Here is a 16,683-nt window from a genome sequence, read left to right on the forward strand (position 1 = left end):
AAAATAATTTTAAAAAAATTCATGAGGAAGGGGAATTTGGTAGGATTATCATGTCCACATACGCCAAGGGCACAGAGAAGCTATTGCTGTGCCCTCTAGTGCCTGAGGATTGCAATACCTACTGCAATTTCTAAAAACCAGAGACCTGTGCACCTGAAAAAATTGACCAGAGTGCTATTTTCTGTAGTATCTAGTGTGGATCATCTCTCTCTGTGGGACACTGCTAAGGTTACAAAATTCCAGAATTTAAAATGCCTCGTATTTATTCTGCAAGAGTGTTGTCAGAATAACTGTATCAACTCCCCCCCCCTCCCCGTCCCCCCAGGGAAAACTTTAGGCAAAAACAGAGTTTTAGGCTTTGGTTTTGAATTTCCTACCTTTGGAGGATAGCTTTTGTATTTTTTAATGCTAAGAATGCCTCAGAATCTGGTACCAATGGTCTAGGTTTTTTATGAATAAAAAAGCCCAAACAAACACCCAAACAAAAATGTGTGTTTCTTCTGTAATTAAAAACAACCAACTCTCAGATTAGCAATTATGTAGGATGGGCTATCTTTTATACATCAGTTTAAAGGACTGAAACATATATTCAAACAGCATACTTTTAAGTGTGTATTTTTGGTCCTGTTAAATAGGGAGCACAGACAAGATACTAGTCACTTTACTCATATAGCTAATGTTGTAGTCACAGCTCTATAAGTGACTTCTAATGACAGCAGGATTTGCAGAATTGTTATTGCCTACAAAAAAAGGAGTATTTTTAACACTAATTATTTTCATTTACATAATAAAAATACTTTGTTGCTTGACTGTAGTTTGCATCTAGAGGTATTAAAGCACTTGCATGTTAATCTAATAATTCTATTCCCACTGTGATTAGGGAGAGCAAAAATAGAAAAAATAATTACTGACAGGCAGCAAATCAGTGGAAGCCTGCAAACAGGTTCTGTGATCCTGAGAGCCCTGCTCTAACCCTTCGACCTTTCTCCCTTCCACTTGGCACTAATTTGCGAAGAGGTGCATGAGATGGCAGAACTGCAAACCAGTGCCAAGCTAGTTATAATTTCTCCTGATATTGTTAGCTTAACTTCATCAATAAAACACTGTTCTTTACCATTTTCTTCCTCAAATCAGTTTGCCTGACACCATGTTTATTTTTTGTCTAGAAGGCATTAAAATAGATATTTTAGGGGGAAACAAAAGCAGTTAATCCCAGCCCCCACTCCTATCTCTTCACTATACATGTCTTATTCAGTAATACCAACAGGCAAGCAAAGGCAAATTACACAAAAAAGTAAAGCTGAGTGACTGGACTGTGGCTAGGGATGAATACAAAAATAGCCAAAGAGAGGAGCAAAACCAAAATAATGACACTAAATTGACTGCGGTAGTGACATTGGCTTCTTTGCTTTTCACTTGATTTTAATTCTTCATGCTTCATCTCTCATTGTTTCCCATGTGCTCTATTGCCTTACTCTATCTGTTCTCTCTCCAGCTGCTCCCTGCCTACTGTAACTTAAAGCATGTTTCTCTTGGAGCTGATTTTTTTATAACCACATACTTCTTAGATATTTTCTTTTTGCTTCCTCCTTCTCTATTATTTTTTCCTCATCATCATCGCCAAAAGTTCTTTTCATGGTCCTAGCGAGAAGAATCACAAATGGCTTAGCATACACACCCCATCAAATCCACTTCTCAACTGAAAGTACTCCTTCGCAATTTAGGGGCATGATACTGTCAGCTGGAGCAGAAGGATCTCATGAAATCTATTCACCTCTGCATGCCAACAGGATATGATCCATTAAAAATACATTTTGCGAACAAAAGTCTAATGGCAAAGAAAATCGTGTCTCATTCCCTTACCCTGCCATCGGAATTACTCTCCAGCCCGCCATGCTCTCTTCCATCCCTCCTGCTCTCTCCTTTCTCTTATCTCTAGCCTGTTCTCTTTTCCCCCTTGCTGTGATAACAGCTTTTCATTATATGTATTTTCTTTGTCATCTGAGAAATTGATTCTTTTCCTAAAATTTGCCTTGTTCGAGGGCTAAGTCCTTTTCTCCATACTCCTATGGGTACCTTAGGAGTCAGTGGAGATGCTTAAACTAAGCAGGGTTTAGTCTTTAATAAACAAATACCTTTCCCAACAAGGCTTAAGCGATTACTGAGTTAGTGTAAAGTGTATTTCTGTTCTTTATTAAGAAGTTGATTTAGCTTAAACTGTATTTCCAAAATGTGTTTCACTCCACAGAGAAAAGAGAAGATGTTACAGTCTCATAAATACTGCATGCTCAGACATCCCTTTGATTTCGCAATGAGAGACTAGCATGCAGTAATTGCTCTGCTAAAGCTATATGCTGTTTTGGTACCGGCTAGGTGCATCCAGTCCCAATCCACACAGTTTTCTCAAGTGGCTTTTCATTCACGACTTAAGCTCCATAAAAATATCAGGTAGCTAGTCACTTGATTTTCATTCTTTTCTGTAAGAAATAATAATTACAAGATGTGTGTGTTGGGGGGGCAATGTCCCAAATCCCTGGGGGCCCTGGGAGAGCTGGGGAGCAGGGAAGGAGGGCTCCCCCTCCATGTGCCCTGGTGAGACTCTGGGCCTGGCGCAGCGTGCGGGTTGGACCGCAGGGCTGCTGACTCGCATGTTCACCGCACCGACTTTAACTGGATATCAGGGGAATCGTATGTCCAGGCTGACCAGGGCAGTCTCTCAAGACAGGATCTTGCCCTCGTATCCCAGCAAAGGTCACTTTCTTTGAGAAGCTATTTTTATCCTGGATTTTAGAAGGAGAGTTTTCCTCGTCTCCCCCTGCTCTAGCTGTGGCCCTGGGAACTCGGCTCTTCCCAGCCCGTAGCAGGAGAGGTGCCTGCTCCTGGCAGGTCACAGACCACTGTAGGGAAGTAGCAGTGTTCCCAGCAGATAAACTATGTGAGCAGGGGAAGGGGGTTTCTTTCTCTCTTTCATTCTTTTAATCCAGTTATTATCTGATCTATATCCTTTCAATAAATATACATGCCTTTACTTCTCCAAGCTCTGGAGCTGGCCTATGATAGCTCTTTAATACCACCCATCAGTGTTTAGACAGTAGCTGGCCCAGCAAATCATACACCTTCAAGTGCAGCTCCCAGGGCTCTGTTTAAGACCCCATCTGACCTAAATCTTGCTTGTTATGAAGAGCCATAAATGTTTTTTTTTTTTTTCCGAACAAGCACAGTTATGGGAATATGTAATCTTGCTTTTGCAGTTTATAACTAAAATCCCTCTAAGGCATTTAATATAAATGACACTAAAAGGGGGAAAGATCTGCTTTTGATTTCCTTTTTTATATGGGTCATCTCAGAGGTTATGCATTTATTGTTATTGTTATTATCATATATTTCTTTCCTTTCCTCATCCTTTGTTCCCAGGTTGGGACTTATTGGGCCGTTGCCTAGTTTTAAAAATCACTGTTAATAGGTGCCTTTCCTTAAAAAGCCTGAGACCTTGGTGCATATGTAGGCATCTAAAAAGTAAAGTTTATACTATTATCAGGATGAAACATAAAAGGCCTGAATCTGTGCTCTTGGTATAGGCAGTACTTTAAAGTACTCAATAAATGCTAAGCATTTACCAGAATTAAAAGACCAAGTTCAGTGTCTGGATCCTTTAAAGCTGGAAAGGTATTTTAACTTCAGGGGAACCTTGCTGTGACAATTTTCATAAGCAAATAACACATACGGTAAAATATATTCAAAATTATACAGTAACAATGTAGGTATTGTATCAGAGCTATGATGAGTATGTGCACTGTTAGGTTGTATATCTGTATAAATTATATACTATAAATTGCCTTTTTACAGCATGAACGAGAGTGCAAAACGAGGTCCTTGGGTGCTCCTCCGAACCCCTATCTCAAAGACTGCATCTTTCTGGTGTGGCTTCAGAGCCTGGGGAGCTGCACCTCTGCGCCCGGGCAGCGGGGTTGCGAGTCGGGCGCTACAGGGAGAGGCTCGGACGAGGGACGCCGCCTTCTCGGCACGGCGCGGCCGCCCTGCGCGCTGCCCGGCCGTCGGGTGTCCACCTCGGCCGTCTGCGCCGCTGCCGCGCTCCGCAGTCGCCAGCTCCGGCGGCTTTTGGTTTGCAGCGCGGAGCTGGCGCAGGGGCCGCGCCGGCGAGCGGGGCCCCCGCGCAGCGGGAGGAGGCCGCGGAGGCAGCGAGCGGAGGTGGCCGCGGCCGCGGAGCGGGGCCGGGCGGCCCCGACGGGGCCCCCGCTGCGGAAAGGCACCTCCGGCCGCGCCGCGCTGGTGCCTCGCTCCTCCTGGGCAGCCCGCGGCAGCCGCTGCCGGGACGCTCCCAGCCGTGCGCGGCGCTGCCCGCCGCCCCGCCGCCGCCTCGGGGCGCCCGGGCGCTCTCAGCCCCGCGCCCGCGGAGGGGCGGTTACCGCGGTGGCCTCCGGGGGGGCCGCGCCGGCCCCCGGCCTCGCCAGGGGAAGCGTGGACCGGCCGCGGCGCCGTTCCCCTCCCTGCCCCGCTGCTCCACCCTCCCGCCGCCGCCGGCCCCAGTGCGCCTGCCTTGCTGGGCTGCTGCCAGCCGGGCAGCGCCGCTCGGGCAGCGCGATGGAGCCCTGAGCCGCGGCGGCAGGCAGCGAGCGGAGCGGAGCGGAGCGGAGCGGAGCCGAGCGGGGGCCATCGACCGCGTCCCGGCGCCGCCCGGCCACCGGTAACTTCCCTTTCGCCGCTGCCTCCGGCTCCCCCGGGAGCAGCCCCGAGCCGCGGCAGCGCGCGGCGGAGCCGCCCGGCTCTGGGTCGCCTCGGGGAAGCGGGGAGGCTCTGCCTTGCCGCGGCAGGAGGATGCGTGCGCGGGGTTTGCATCAGCACCCTCCTGCCTGCAACCTGGGATCGCGTTGGTGCTTGAATCCCTCCTCCTCCCCTCCCTCCCGCTCCCCCGTCTCGCAGCTAGAGGCTGGTGAAGTTGTGTTTGCACACGAGATGGCTTCGCAGCAGAGATCGCTCTGAAAAAAAGATCTCCCCACTTCCCCCTTTCGCCGTGGCCTTGGAGCAGTAAGTGACGGGAAGGAAGTAAAGTTGCAAACAACCTGCAGCAGCAGCAACTTTCTGGGCTGCTACAGCTGCATGTGTTCAAGGTGCCTTTGATGTGTGCAGCAGCTTCTGGAAAGTGGACTGCAGCTTTCCCACTCGTCAGCCCTCCCTCTCCCCCACCCTCCCAGCCTCCCCTCCCACCACCGCCACTTCAGCCCACACACGCAATTTGTTTGAGAAAAACTGATGAAATGAACAAGAAGTGGTGAATTACCCAAGCGACTTTCCTTGAAGAGCGATCGAGCCTGGGAAGAGGAGCTCCAGCAAGCCCAGCGCAGCCGCCCGGCGCACCGGAGCTGGCCAGGAGGGACCAGCCGTCAACTGAGCGGGGACCTGTGGGGGCTGCATGGTTGGTGGAGTGTTAGTGTATCTCCATAGCAAGATGCAAAAAGCCTTATCTGCTTGCATTTGACTTGCGATGCCGGCTTCTTACTAGAATGCAAGCCCTTGCACAGGATGAAAACAGGTTTGTTACAAATTCTCCTGGAAATGTTTCATTCCTCGCCACCACCACCTTCCTGTTTGAGATGTCAGAGAAGATCATAATAATGACACAGTGGCAGATACCTCTGCTGTGTACCCTTTGCTGTTCTTTGGAGATGTTAAGGCAGAGATAAATCTTTTATGCAGCTGTCTTTTCATATCTGTAGCGGTTGTTGCACAATCTGCACTTGATTGCAGCTAAAATATTCTTTTTAAGATCCGTTTCACAAAATGATGAAAAATAAACACAGATGGGAGAAGTGGGGGAGAGAAAGCTGTAATGAAGTAGTGATGGTGGATTTATCTTCCCTCCTTCTCCCCTCTGATGCCCTCCCCCAAAATGTGAGCCTTTTCTGATCACAAAATGCTGGGCTTCGATTTTAGAGCAGTAAAGATTTTTTGGGCTCTTTGGCTGGGATGTGGAGGAGAGACTTCCATCAGTGGTGCTTGCCTTACTGATTGACTTTCTTGAATGTCTCTGGCTGCTGAACCCATCAGCGTCTATCCTGCCTTCATCTCTTTTATAGTATGTCTTGCTTCTTCCATCACCTTGCAGGTCATTCTTCCAGAATGCCAGAGGAAAGTTCACCAAAGCGGAGTCCTCTAAACATCCCATATAAGGACCTGCCCCATATCATCAATGCTGATGGGCAGCATCTCTTCTGCAGGTATTGGAAGCCAGCAGGAACTCCCAGGTGAGCACTTTCAAGCAATACTCTTTATAAGACTCTGTTCATGTAATTATTATTTATGGCATGACTGGCATTATAGGGGTGTGTGCATACAGCTTTACAGAACTGCTTAGAAGACATTTCCTTCATTTGAGAAAGATCTTACTGTAAAGAGTGTATTCTCCAAACCTTTACTCACTCAGGTGGGCCCTACTGATGTGAAACACAGAGTTACCTTTCATTTTATGCACAGTTGGACAGGTTGGCAGTGCTACAGAGTGGTACATACAGGTGTCTGATGCCTATCAGCAGTAATAAGTATCTTCAAACTATTACCACAGAGAATCAGAGAGCAATGAGATACAGGCTTAGTGATGGCTACTCCTTTTAATTTTCTTAGTGTCAACACTTTAAACAGCATCTTAATCTGGTTTGAACAGTAATCGCAGAAATCTTGGGACAACAGGCAAGATTCAGTTTGACTGCATTTTGGGGGGGGATGTTTTAAAATTTGTAGTTAGTAAATGATTTAGGGAGCTCCTTCACTGGAAACTATCTGTGATTTCAAAACTGAAGTCAGTAATAAACACAAAGAAAACAGAGAAATTTTAAAAATGCCTTTTTCATAATTTAAATAACCCATTTCCTGTAATGGATTTCTATGCTGATTATGTGCTGATTATGATCTGCTATAGAAAGCTATCTCAATGTTCCCTTAGTCGTTTATGATCTTTTTTCTTTCCAACGATATCTGTTTTAAGACTGTGGCTTGACATATATTCCTGCATAAGTAGCTACTTTATAAAAATCTGGGTGTTGTTTTATTGTTTTCTTTTTCTGCAAGCCAACAGAATAAGCTATGATGATTTTATACAGCTAGGAAGCATTTTAGGAAAAAGTTGTTCAAGCAGTAGTTGAGAGTTAAACTTTTTCTTTGACTACCCGATAGGTTAGACAACCTTCTATGTCCAAATCAGCCTATAAGTGTGCTGAGAGATGGATATGTGTCCAATTTACCTGGCTTCAGGTTTCCTGCCAACCAATCTACAGAGCCTTGTGAGTGACATACACTGTGGAAGTGATTTGCAAGATGGACAAGCAGCTAAGCATTATTCACTGCTACATCATCCCCAAGGAGGAGGGTGGTGGCCACTGTAGGTCAGTTGTGTTGACTGGGCTCTGGAACATCCGTCTTGCTTTAAGATCACCTGGTCCACAGAGCATTTATTAGTTACTTCTAATTACTGCCTTTCAGAAACAGGGAAGAAACTTTTTGGCATTGATATTTTGCATAGTCCTTGCACCAGCCTAAAGATTTCCTCTACAGAAAAAAAACTGGTATCAAAACAAGCTTCTGCTGTGAAACCAGCCTGTCTCATATTATAATGCTAATTAATCATTAACTGCCCACAATGTTCTTCACTGAGTTATTGAATTGCTCTCTCTTTTCATCTTTAATTTCTTAGCAAATTAGTAGTGAGTGAATATGTCTTTGATCAAGAAATGAAAGGATAATAAAGAACTGAGAGTTAAAACTTGTGTCTAAGTCCTCCCAATAGTTAATTTTTTTCAGGGCTCTGGGCACCAAGCAGTTAATTGAAAGAGAATTTGCCCTAGTTTTGTGACAACAAAGTAGATGGGATCAGTGTTGCTCATTTACAAGTGGTTCCTAAGTGTGTGTGTTTGTGTGTGCCTATTTGTGTAGAAGGCGTGGGCATACTGTTTATTATTAGCTCTTTTTGCATTGTTATGTATGAGAGAGATTGTAAGTAACTGAATTACAAGTTAGGGCCTGGATTCTACATTCAGGAATGCTCTTGAAGTGCTTTGATAGAAAGGCAGATCAGAAATCCATTTTTTCCCCCTCTCACTTTTCATAAGTAGCTCAGCTTTTTCTGCTTCATATGTAGAAGCTCAGCAACTTTCATCTAATTTTAAATGTTCAGCAAAAATGGTACACATATATAGAGGGAGAGAGAGAGATACCTCAGGGGACTTTTACAGGCCCGTTACCAATTTATTCTATTTCTAATACTGAAGGCAACTCTTTCGATCTTCTCACTCAATTGTTGATTCAGGTTGAAATCTTAACATTAATGAGTGATGCTAAAATAGTCAAACGGCGGGATCTTTCATTGATCCATTATGTATCTAATCCCAGCTAGGGCTATAGAAATACCTTTTCACTGCAGATGTCCGAAGGTTATCATTGACTTGGCTCCTATTAGAATAGAACTTATCATCCTTGATCTCTCCCTAGGGAGAAAAAACAGGATATCTGCTAAAAGAAAAATTAAAAAGTAGCACTAGCCTGGGGTTGAACAGCAAACAATGGCGAGACACTCTGAGACTGGGGCCAACTGACAGACATTGCCCTTCAGAACTGGTGCTTTTCTTTTATCTCCTCAAGCAGGCCCGCAAAGGTGGATAAGGGCTGTGGTGGACTAATGTGCTGTAGCCTTTTTTTAAAACGATTTGTCAGGAAGATGGGAAATTTTGTAAGGATCTTTTGCTTAGTGCTCACAGATATCCAGGCTCTGATCCTGTGTGGTGTTGATCTGACTGATCAGCCCATACTGGTGCACATATGGAAGCTTTGTTGTAAGTGCCACTGAGGCCAAGGTTGTCGTGCGAGTGAAAGGCACCTATTGTGAGTTCCTCCGCAGGGTCTGTTTTGTTTTGAAGAGGGATTTAGGTGATTACTTCACAGGAAGCTGACACACAAAGGCACTCAGATGTCATAGTGATTAGATGGGGTAGATAGAGTAGATATTAATGGGACTAAGGAGGGAGGATGAGAGTGTTTTGCACTTTCTTCTTTCTGGGGCAGGAGGTCACTCCCAAAAGGAGAGCTGGGGATGGGGTGTCCTCTATTGCTGTCTGCTCACAGCAGTGCAGGTGCAATTTCCCCAGCAAGCAGCCTTGCAAGCTGCCCAACTTGTTGAGCCAGTTTCATCATAAGGCATAATTAAGTGGTCTTGTTGATGCAGCATAGAGAGAGGACCAGCATATTCTGGTGTCGTTTTCTTGTATCATGCCAATAGCAGGATTTATGGAGCATGACAACGGGTAACTCTTTGGCACTGACTGCTCTCTAGTAAGTGCAAAGCTTAAGATCTGGGCTAGGCAGAGTAAGTTCAGTGCATTTTAATGTTGTTTGGAGGAACTAAATCGCTGATACCAAAACAGATTGATCTCATGCCTATGCCATGTCCAAGTATCTGAGGAAATCCTACCTTAATGGGAAAGTAGTCTTCAAAGTATAAACAAAAACAACAGCTCCATGCAAGGGTAAAATCTCTGCCACCACTCCGAGTGGTCTGAGTCAAAATATGAGGTAATAGAAGGCGAGGAACTAAGAGACCATATTCTGTTCCCAGCTCTCAGACAAAGCCGCTAAGAATAGAGGTGGGGCGAGGAAGAGGAAGGAAAGCAGGGAGAAGTCAAGACATTTCCTTTGAGGCCTGGAGAAGGGCCTGGAGAAGTTCAGAGATGACCTTGTTTTCCTCTCTGTTCTGTGTCCCCTTAGCCTTTTCTGGATGCTTCGGTTGTTAGCGTCACTGCTTACATAAGTACAAACAATTTGATATAGGCACTTTTAGCCCCTCTCTGTGACCTTGAGTAAGCCCTCTGAGATTTATTGACCCAGCTTAGTTTTTTAAAGGTGCTGATAACCTGCAGCCACCATTGACTTCAGACAGAGAAAGTTATGTTCATCTCTTCCCCTGTAAATAAGTATAAATCAGTTACTCTAGGTTGGACACTCAAAGCTTGGGACACTTGCAGTTAGAGGATGCGTTTGAAAAAGTGGATCCCAAATGTCTTTGAATGTGAGCTTCCTCATCAAGCAGAAATAATAATCTGGCTAGCTAGCTTGATACCTGCATGTCTCTCCACATAGTGATCTCTAGGTACGCTTACATGATTGCTAGCAATTGAAGTAGTCTGCCTGAAGAAGCTGCCTGAAGATGAGACACACAAGCAGGCCACATGTGTGTTCCTGGTTGCTTGTTAATGTGAAGTAAAAGGGCTGGCTCAACTTTAGACATCATGAACCCAGTTGCAATTGTTTGAGCATACCCTGTCCTTGTAGGAATTCTTTTGGTTCCATGTCTGATTAAAAATACAAAACGAAACAAACAAAAAACACCCACTTTTCTATTTACATTTTATTCGGATTTTACTCTCTGGAAAATGCCTGCTATTCATTCTGACTTGTTAGCACTGAAAGACCAATCCAATAAGAAGAAAATATATTTCTCTCTTCCCCAAGGACTTTGCAGAATTGCCTGTGGTGCAGAAATACAAACTGCCTTTATACTTGAACCAGCCCTTAAACTGTTGAATATTGCTTGCTGATTTTGGCACCTTGTTACCAGCATTTCTATGGCATTTCCAGAAAAACAGCACAGCTCCCAGCATGAGCAGATGACAAAGTTGAATATGACTTTTAGACCCTTCCAAAATGAATGAATAAATAAATAAATAAACTGAAGCAAAATCAAAGTAAAAGGAACCATGTCACTAATTACAATGGCTTTAATTATACTGTGCAGTGTTAGTCTCTAGAAATAAAAAAAAATAGCTGTCTGGTGCGTTAAATACATTCATGTTCCATTTGGCTTCTTTAAATAGGTGGTAGTCCGGCTGGAAGAGGTGGCTGAGCAAGGTAGCCTCCTTAAAGGAATTTCTAATTCAGTGTCACTCTGGAACAACACTTTTGTTTGTACTAATGAGGTCAACTTCAAACAAATGCACAAGGGCCAAATTTGTCTGGTGCCAAGTGACTTATATCAGCGTACTTAGTCCTAGGATGAATTCAGTTCCCTTGTGTTCTCTTTGCTCGATGTGACTGCTTTATTCATTGCGAATGGGGCATCCTTTTTGGCATTTCTTCTTCATTTCCGGAGGGTGGGCAAATTAACAAACAAGCTTCACATGAGAGGGACTCTGACAGATGGGAGAGCATCTTCGATTCTTGCTGTAGATGTTTCCAACAGCTTTCATTAGTAGGATAATTTTTTTTCAGTCCCACAAGAATGTTCCACAGAAACAAATCTGCCTTTGTTTTGCCATGGAACCCAAGAAAAAAGCAAATAAGCTGCTTCGTGAATAACGATTGTTATTAAACTGCCCCTTTTGCTCAGATACCTACACTGTTCAGGTCAGCATCTGAACACAGATGTGCAACTCTCCCATGAAGACGGTACAGCTTTGTGGACGTTGGTGTGTGAGAACAAGGTGACTTCAGCAGTTCCCTGTGGTGAATCTCAAAGTAGTAAAATTTTGTCCTGGCCCTGAGACAATAGAAGAGGAAGCAGAATCATTCTTAGTTAGTGCCGCTAGCTAGATGAATTCCTGGGAACTCTGCCTGGCGAATAGCAGAGGTGGTGGCGGAGACATGAGAAAAGATGACAAACGTTCTTGAGATTGTGTTGCAAGACTGAGTTTCTGCTCCTGATTCTGCCAGAAACTGAAGGCTAAATACACCTTGCTTCTCTCATGCAAATAGTTCATTTCCTAGCGGGATTACAAGCCTGGTCAGTACTGGCTTTGTATCATGAGCCTGATGGAATTCCCCTAGCGGGACACTCAACAGTTAGAGCCCTGCCTTCCCCACCTGCCTACTCCCTCAGCTTTTTTTCACCTGAGCAGGCCCCGCACTGGCTTTCCTCTCAAACTCTGTTGCATACATTTTCTTAAGATCACCAAACTTGGGAGCACTCTAAATAATTATTTCTTCAGAGTGACACAATAGTCAAAGCTGACAAACACATCGGTATTGTCAGGGTTCCAGATGCAAGAGTTCTTTCCTTCACTAGCACAAGAAAGACAGAGGTTTAGACAAAATAATAAAAACAGCTGCACACAGTTCCTTGCCTCAACTGGAACTCACTCGCTCTTGATCTTCCTCTGGGACCGACCAGCAACTCTTTTAGATCACTGTAAGTATGTCCACATCAAGAGCTGGCTGGTATAGTTGTGTTGACTAGAAGAAGGCAATTTTTCCAGACGCCCATTGCAGAGGAGTTGGCCTGTATTTCCTTGCAAGTTCCCCTCAAGCTGCTATGGTTTTGTGCTTCTTGGAGCCAGCACGAACATCGGACCTCTCTGTTCTTCTGGGGAAATTCCATTGTTCTAAGACCTCTTCCTGCAGACACATTTGGCTGAAGTGGCTTCCTTAAGTTAGGTCACCCCATTGTCCTAATGTGCTTCCACTTGAACGGAAGCCATCAGTGTTTAACAACCTTCTGTTGTCCCTTATCCAAGAGATGTGACACAACCCTGATAGCAAATGGCTGACTCTTCATACCCTAAAGTAACCAAGGAGAGACTGCTGTATCCTACCCATCAGATTCTGTAAGTTATACCTGGGCAGATCCCCTCCCTCATCCCATCTATTCTACCCCCCCCAAAGTTATATTCTTATCTATACATCCCTACCCCTGCTTGACCAGTATGGAGATTCTTACACCATATCAATATGGCTTATTGCTCCATAGGAAGTAAATTACCACTACCAGGGTAAAGTTTTTTGACATCACTAAAACTGTATCCATCCTAGAGTTTGTTTTTGCAGACCAATAAAATCTCACTCATATTAACGAGAAGAGAAATACTGGTACTGGTACAATAAAGCCAAATACCAACTGTAGGCTTGTCCTGTCCATAAACACCTTCTAAAGCAACTGGTCCTGGTGGAGTCACTGAGTAGTGGTGTCAGGAAGGCCTCACCGTCCAGAGAGACAGTAGTACCACAGGTATGGCCTTGGGAATAGGTGGGGAGCACCCAGTGGAAAGCAGTCTGATGGCTAAAGTGCACTCTGGTCAGATTTGCCTGCCTCCAAGTCTACTTCTACAGGCTCTCCACAAAACACCTAATAGCAGGAAGGTGGGTGGGTCTTGGCGTGTGCTCTATATGCGAATATATTTGTTTCTTCTAGTCAGATGCAGTACATTTATGGTCGAAAGGATTCAATATTGGTTTTGCTTGTAGCAGTCACCATGGTGGATTTTCTACAAATGTAGCTGTTTTCCGTGTCCCAAGACACTGAATAATACCATACTTCATGATTACTTCCATTGGAATAAAAGGGACTTCCCTTCTATGTGATAGACATTTACTCTTCAGCCAGGATCTGTCTTCATTTGTGTTTTGGCAGGCACTCACTTGATGATGGGAGCCTCTGAATCCTCCCATCCTATCAAAGTGATGGCAAAGGCAGATTGCTAGACCTAAAAAGCTTGGTGTCACATAACAGAACAAAGAAGTCAATGAGGAGAAGAGAACAGGCAAGAAACATGGTCAAGACAGTCATTAGCCAGTGACACAATGACCAGTGTTTCACAGAATCATACCCTTAATTTGTCTGTGCTTTGGTTTTCTCATCTAGAAATTGATATAATCATCCGGGCAAGTGGTGAAATGGGTTCATTGTAGAGGGGCCTGAAGTCACTGTATGAAAGTTGCTAGAGAAACTAAGCTATTCTCTGAGGTTTCCTGAAGGAAACCAGTGCTTGGTATTTGAAGAGTGCTCATTGTTTAAAGAGAGATTTTAAAAATCTGCCTAGTGATATATTAGTTGTTCTCTGCTTTTCAGCTAGAATTGTCCCAGCAGCAATCCGTTAGAATAAAGAAAAGAGAACAAAAAAAAAGGAAGCAAAATATTGACAACTGGGCTAGAGCCAAACATTCAGAGGTAATAGTATAGTAATCTTTTGTTCCAGTATTGAATATGGATGGATAAGGAGAAAATGCACAAACTACTATAGAGTTGATAGACAAGAAAGATTACTGATCTTTTTTCAGGCATCTACCTGATCTGTGTCAAAAAGGGCTTGTTCTGTATGTTTTCTGTCTTCCTTGATCAAACTTGACGCTTGCAGAGTGGGGAAAAAAAGCTTAAATCCTCGGCCCTTTTTAGAACAGAAGGACAATTTAATTTGCTGTAAGTATCAGTAGGTTAGCTAGCTCACCAGCTAGAAAGATAAGCTTACTTTTCTTATTTGCAGTGTATTTTTTTACCTTTATTATTCAAAACTACCTCAGTGACGTTTCAAATTCACCTGTCAAACTCCACAAATCTGCAGTGGCTTAATTTGCCAGGCTGAAGGAGTGGGGAGTGATGAGGAAGCAGTAAGCAATTAAACTGCTGTAGAGATAACATCTAGCTGACTTAATGGTTAAGCTTTTTCTTCTTTTTTTCAATCTTATGTGAAAGCTAGTGTACAATATTTGGAATATTAAAAACTGTATTCTGAGCAGTATTCATAATCTCATTTCATTGAAAGGATATTCAAGCAATCAGCATTCGGTCATCATCTGGCCCTCCGGACAGAGTGCTAAATATCTGAAAACATGTCCTGAAAATGCACGTATTATCTTTCTGATATTACTAGCCACACACAGGTTCATTAGGATAGAAAGCTTTTAAAAAATTTACTTTTCCTTTCCAGTTGCGCTGTGGCCCAGCGCTTGTAGCACAGGACTGGTACTCAGTGAACCTGTGGTGGCATTTTGGCTCCACTGTTAAACCCCCACTGATTTCTGTAGGGTCAGGATTTACCGTACACTACATTTCCGTCCCTGCCACTGGCATGCTGTCTTGCCATGGACAAGGCTTTTTACCTCTTGTACTTTAGTTTACCTGGCGGTGGGAGGAAAGGCTGATCTTTCCCTGGGATGGGGGCACGGAGCAGAGGACCTTTTGAGGCCCCATTCATTTCTGTCAGTGATTCTACCGTAACAATAGTTGCCCCCTCTGTAAAGCATTTTGAGTTTTGTGAATGAGGAGTGTTGTACAAAATCCAGCTGTTGTTGTTATTTATGCTATTTATTTACTAGTCACATTTCTCCAAGCTGAGGAATTGAAAAAAAATCAGTCAGCAGATTCACTTTGTTTATATTCAGTTTCACTTTCAATGTTTGGGGAATGTTAATTTGTTAAACACTACTCCTTTCCCTAAAATCAGTAGTTTTACATATTAAGTAGAAACATTATGTCATTCTTAGGCATAGGTTTACATTTCTCTTTTGAAGCTTAATTTAAGGTTTCTGACCATCAGAGGTTTGCTTCTTTGTGTGTGAGTTTTCCTGTAACTTTATGGAAGATGGTCGTATCACTCAGCACAGCTAAATGTAGCATCAAGGCTCGTTTACATTTTGCTAAATGCAAAAATGCAAAACATTTTCAGACATGCCTCTCTCGACAGTTATTGCATCAGGCCATTCCACGGCTTCGCAGGTAGTTCGCGAGCCTCCCTCCTGCTTGGTGCACACCTGCAAGCTCTCGAGCATCACGCCAGGAATTCGCACAGTTGCTTCTTGCCTCCTGACCCCCTCCTCTCGTTCACACAGTTACCGAACTTGGGCTTCTCCTTCTCCTCACGACCCACATGGCAAAATCAACCCTCCTCTAAGACCCCTGTGCCTCTGAAGCTGTGAGAGGCCCTGGTATCGCTCTATAGCGATGTAGGTGATGAAACGCTCTTCCCTTCCTGTTCCGTGATGTAACAGATGCAGGCATCACATGTGATCCCACAAACGGTGTCTTATAAGTTGGCAGAAGACAAACTGAAGAGGAAAGACAAAATATCTCCTCTGCTGTTATCTCATACATCAGCTCTGGCATTGTGCTGGCAGAGCCAGGACTAGCAGTGACGGGGTTAATACTTGTAATACTGAAAGTATTTGCTCTTGATATTGTTAAGGCTTTTTAAAAATGGTCACAAATATGTAATATTTCTCAGTTTCTGGTGAAGCAATCCACATAAAACAGAGCGTTCCTGCAGCAGAATAACAGCTTGTGGTTTAAATAAATGTTGTTATTTCTGCCTTGCTGTAGGTGTACATGTATGTTTTGGTTCAGTGACTGCCAGATACTGTAAATGAGTATTGATTTCCTTTTCTATTTTAAGCTTTACTGCAGAAAAGGCATCCCACATGCCTTTAGCTTTCTTTGACTGTACCTAAAGTGATTGCAGCCAAGGGCATATCTAACTAAATACTCTTTTATTTTATTTTTATTGCTCATTCCCACTCTAGCAATTGCACCCCAAGCTGGTCGAAGCCTCCTTCAACTTCTGGTGTTTAAAGCTCTTACATCTAGCTCTTTTTGAGACTGAATCAACAGGACGCTGTTTAAAACTAGTGGCAAGTAGTTCCTTGTTTACATTAGTGTGGCAGCCCTTACTGCCATAGGTGAAGCTGCCTTGGTGTTAGAAATGAAAGAATGTTTTAGGAAACAAGCCTGCTGTAGCTAAAGTCTTTGGACAGATGAATTGGCTCAGTGTGGCCAAGAAATAACACAGACTTGGATTTGGCAGTGGTAGACAGAAGTCTCTATCCATTTGTTAACGAGTAAATCATTTGTGGATAAACCATTGCACCTCAACGGTGTTTCAAATTTACATTGATTCAAAGCATGAATAAATGTTTCAGCCT

The 16,683-nt window shown here is 43.9% G+C and overlaps 1 protein-coding gene across 6 annotated transcripts in view; it reads left to right on the plus strand.

The window, feature by feature from the left end:
- Positions 1 to 16,683, plus strand: part of MGLL (monoglyceride lipase) — a 133,203-nt gene that overhangs the window by 58,552 nt on the left and 57,968 nt on the right. For 4 of the 6 annotated variants that reach the window (XM_026093079.2, XM_064518982.1, XM_026093080.2 and 1 more), the window contains exon 3: positions 6,125 to 6,263. In XM_026093079.2, coding sequence (XP_025948864.2) covers positions 6,125 to 6,263 — 139 coding nt within the window. Of the gene's footprint in view, positions 1 to 4,546; positions 4,706 to 4,731; positions 5,552 to 6,124; positions 6,264 to 16,683 lie in introns of those variants that run through there. The other 2 variants (XM_026093082.2, XM_026093081.2) reach the window with 2 other exon arrangements.

The sequence above is a fragment of the Dromaius novaehollandiae genome, chromosome 12 (genome assembly GCF_036370855.1).
Source record: "Dromaius novaehollandiae isolate bDroNov1 chromosome 12, bDroNov1.hap1, whole genome shotgun sequence".
In the NCBI taxonomy this organism is placed as follows: domain Eukaryota; kingdom Metazoa; phylum Chordata; class Aves; order Casuariiformes; family Dromaiidae; genus Dromaius; species Dromaius novaehollandiae.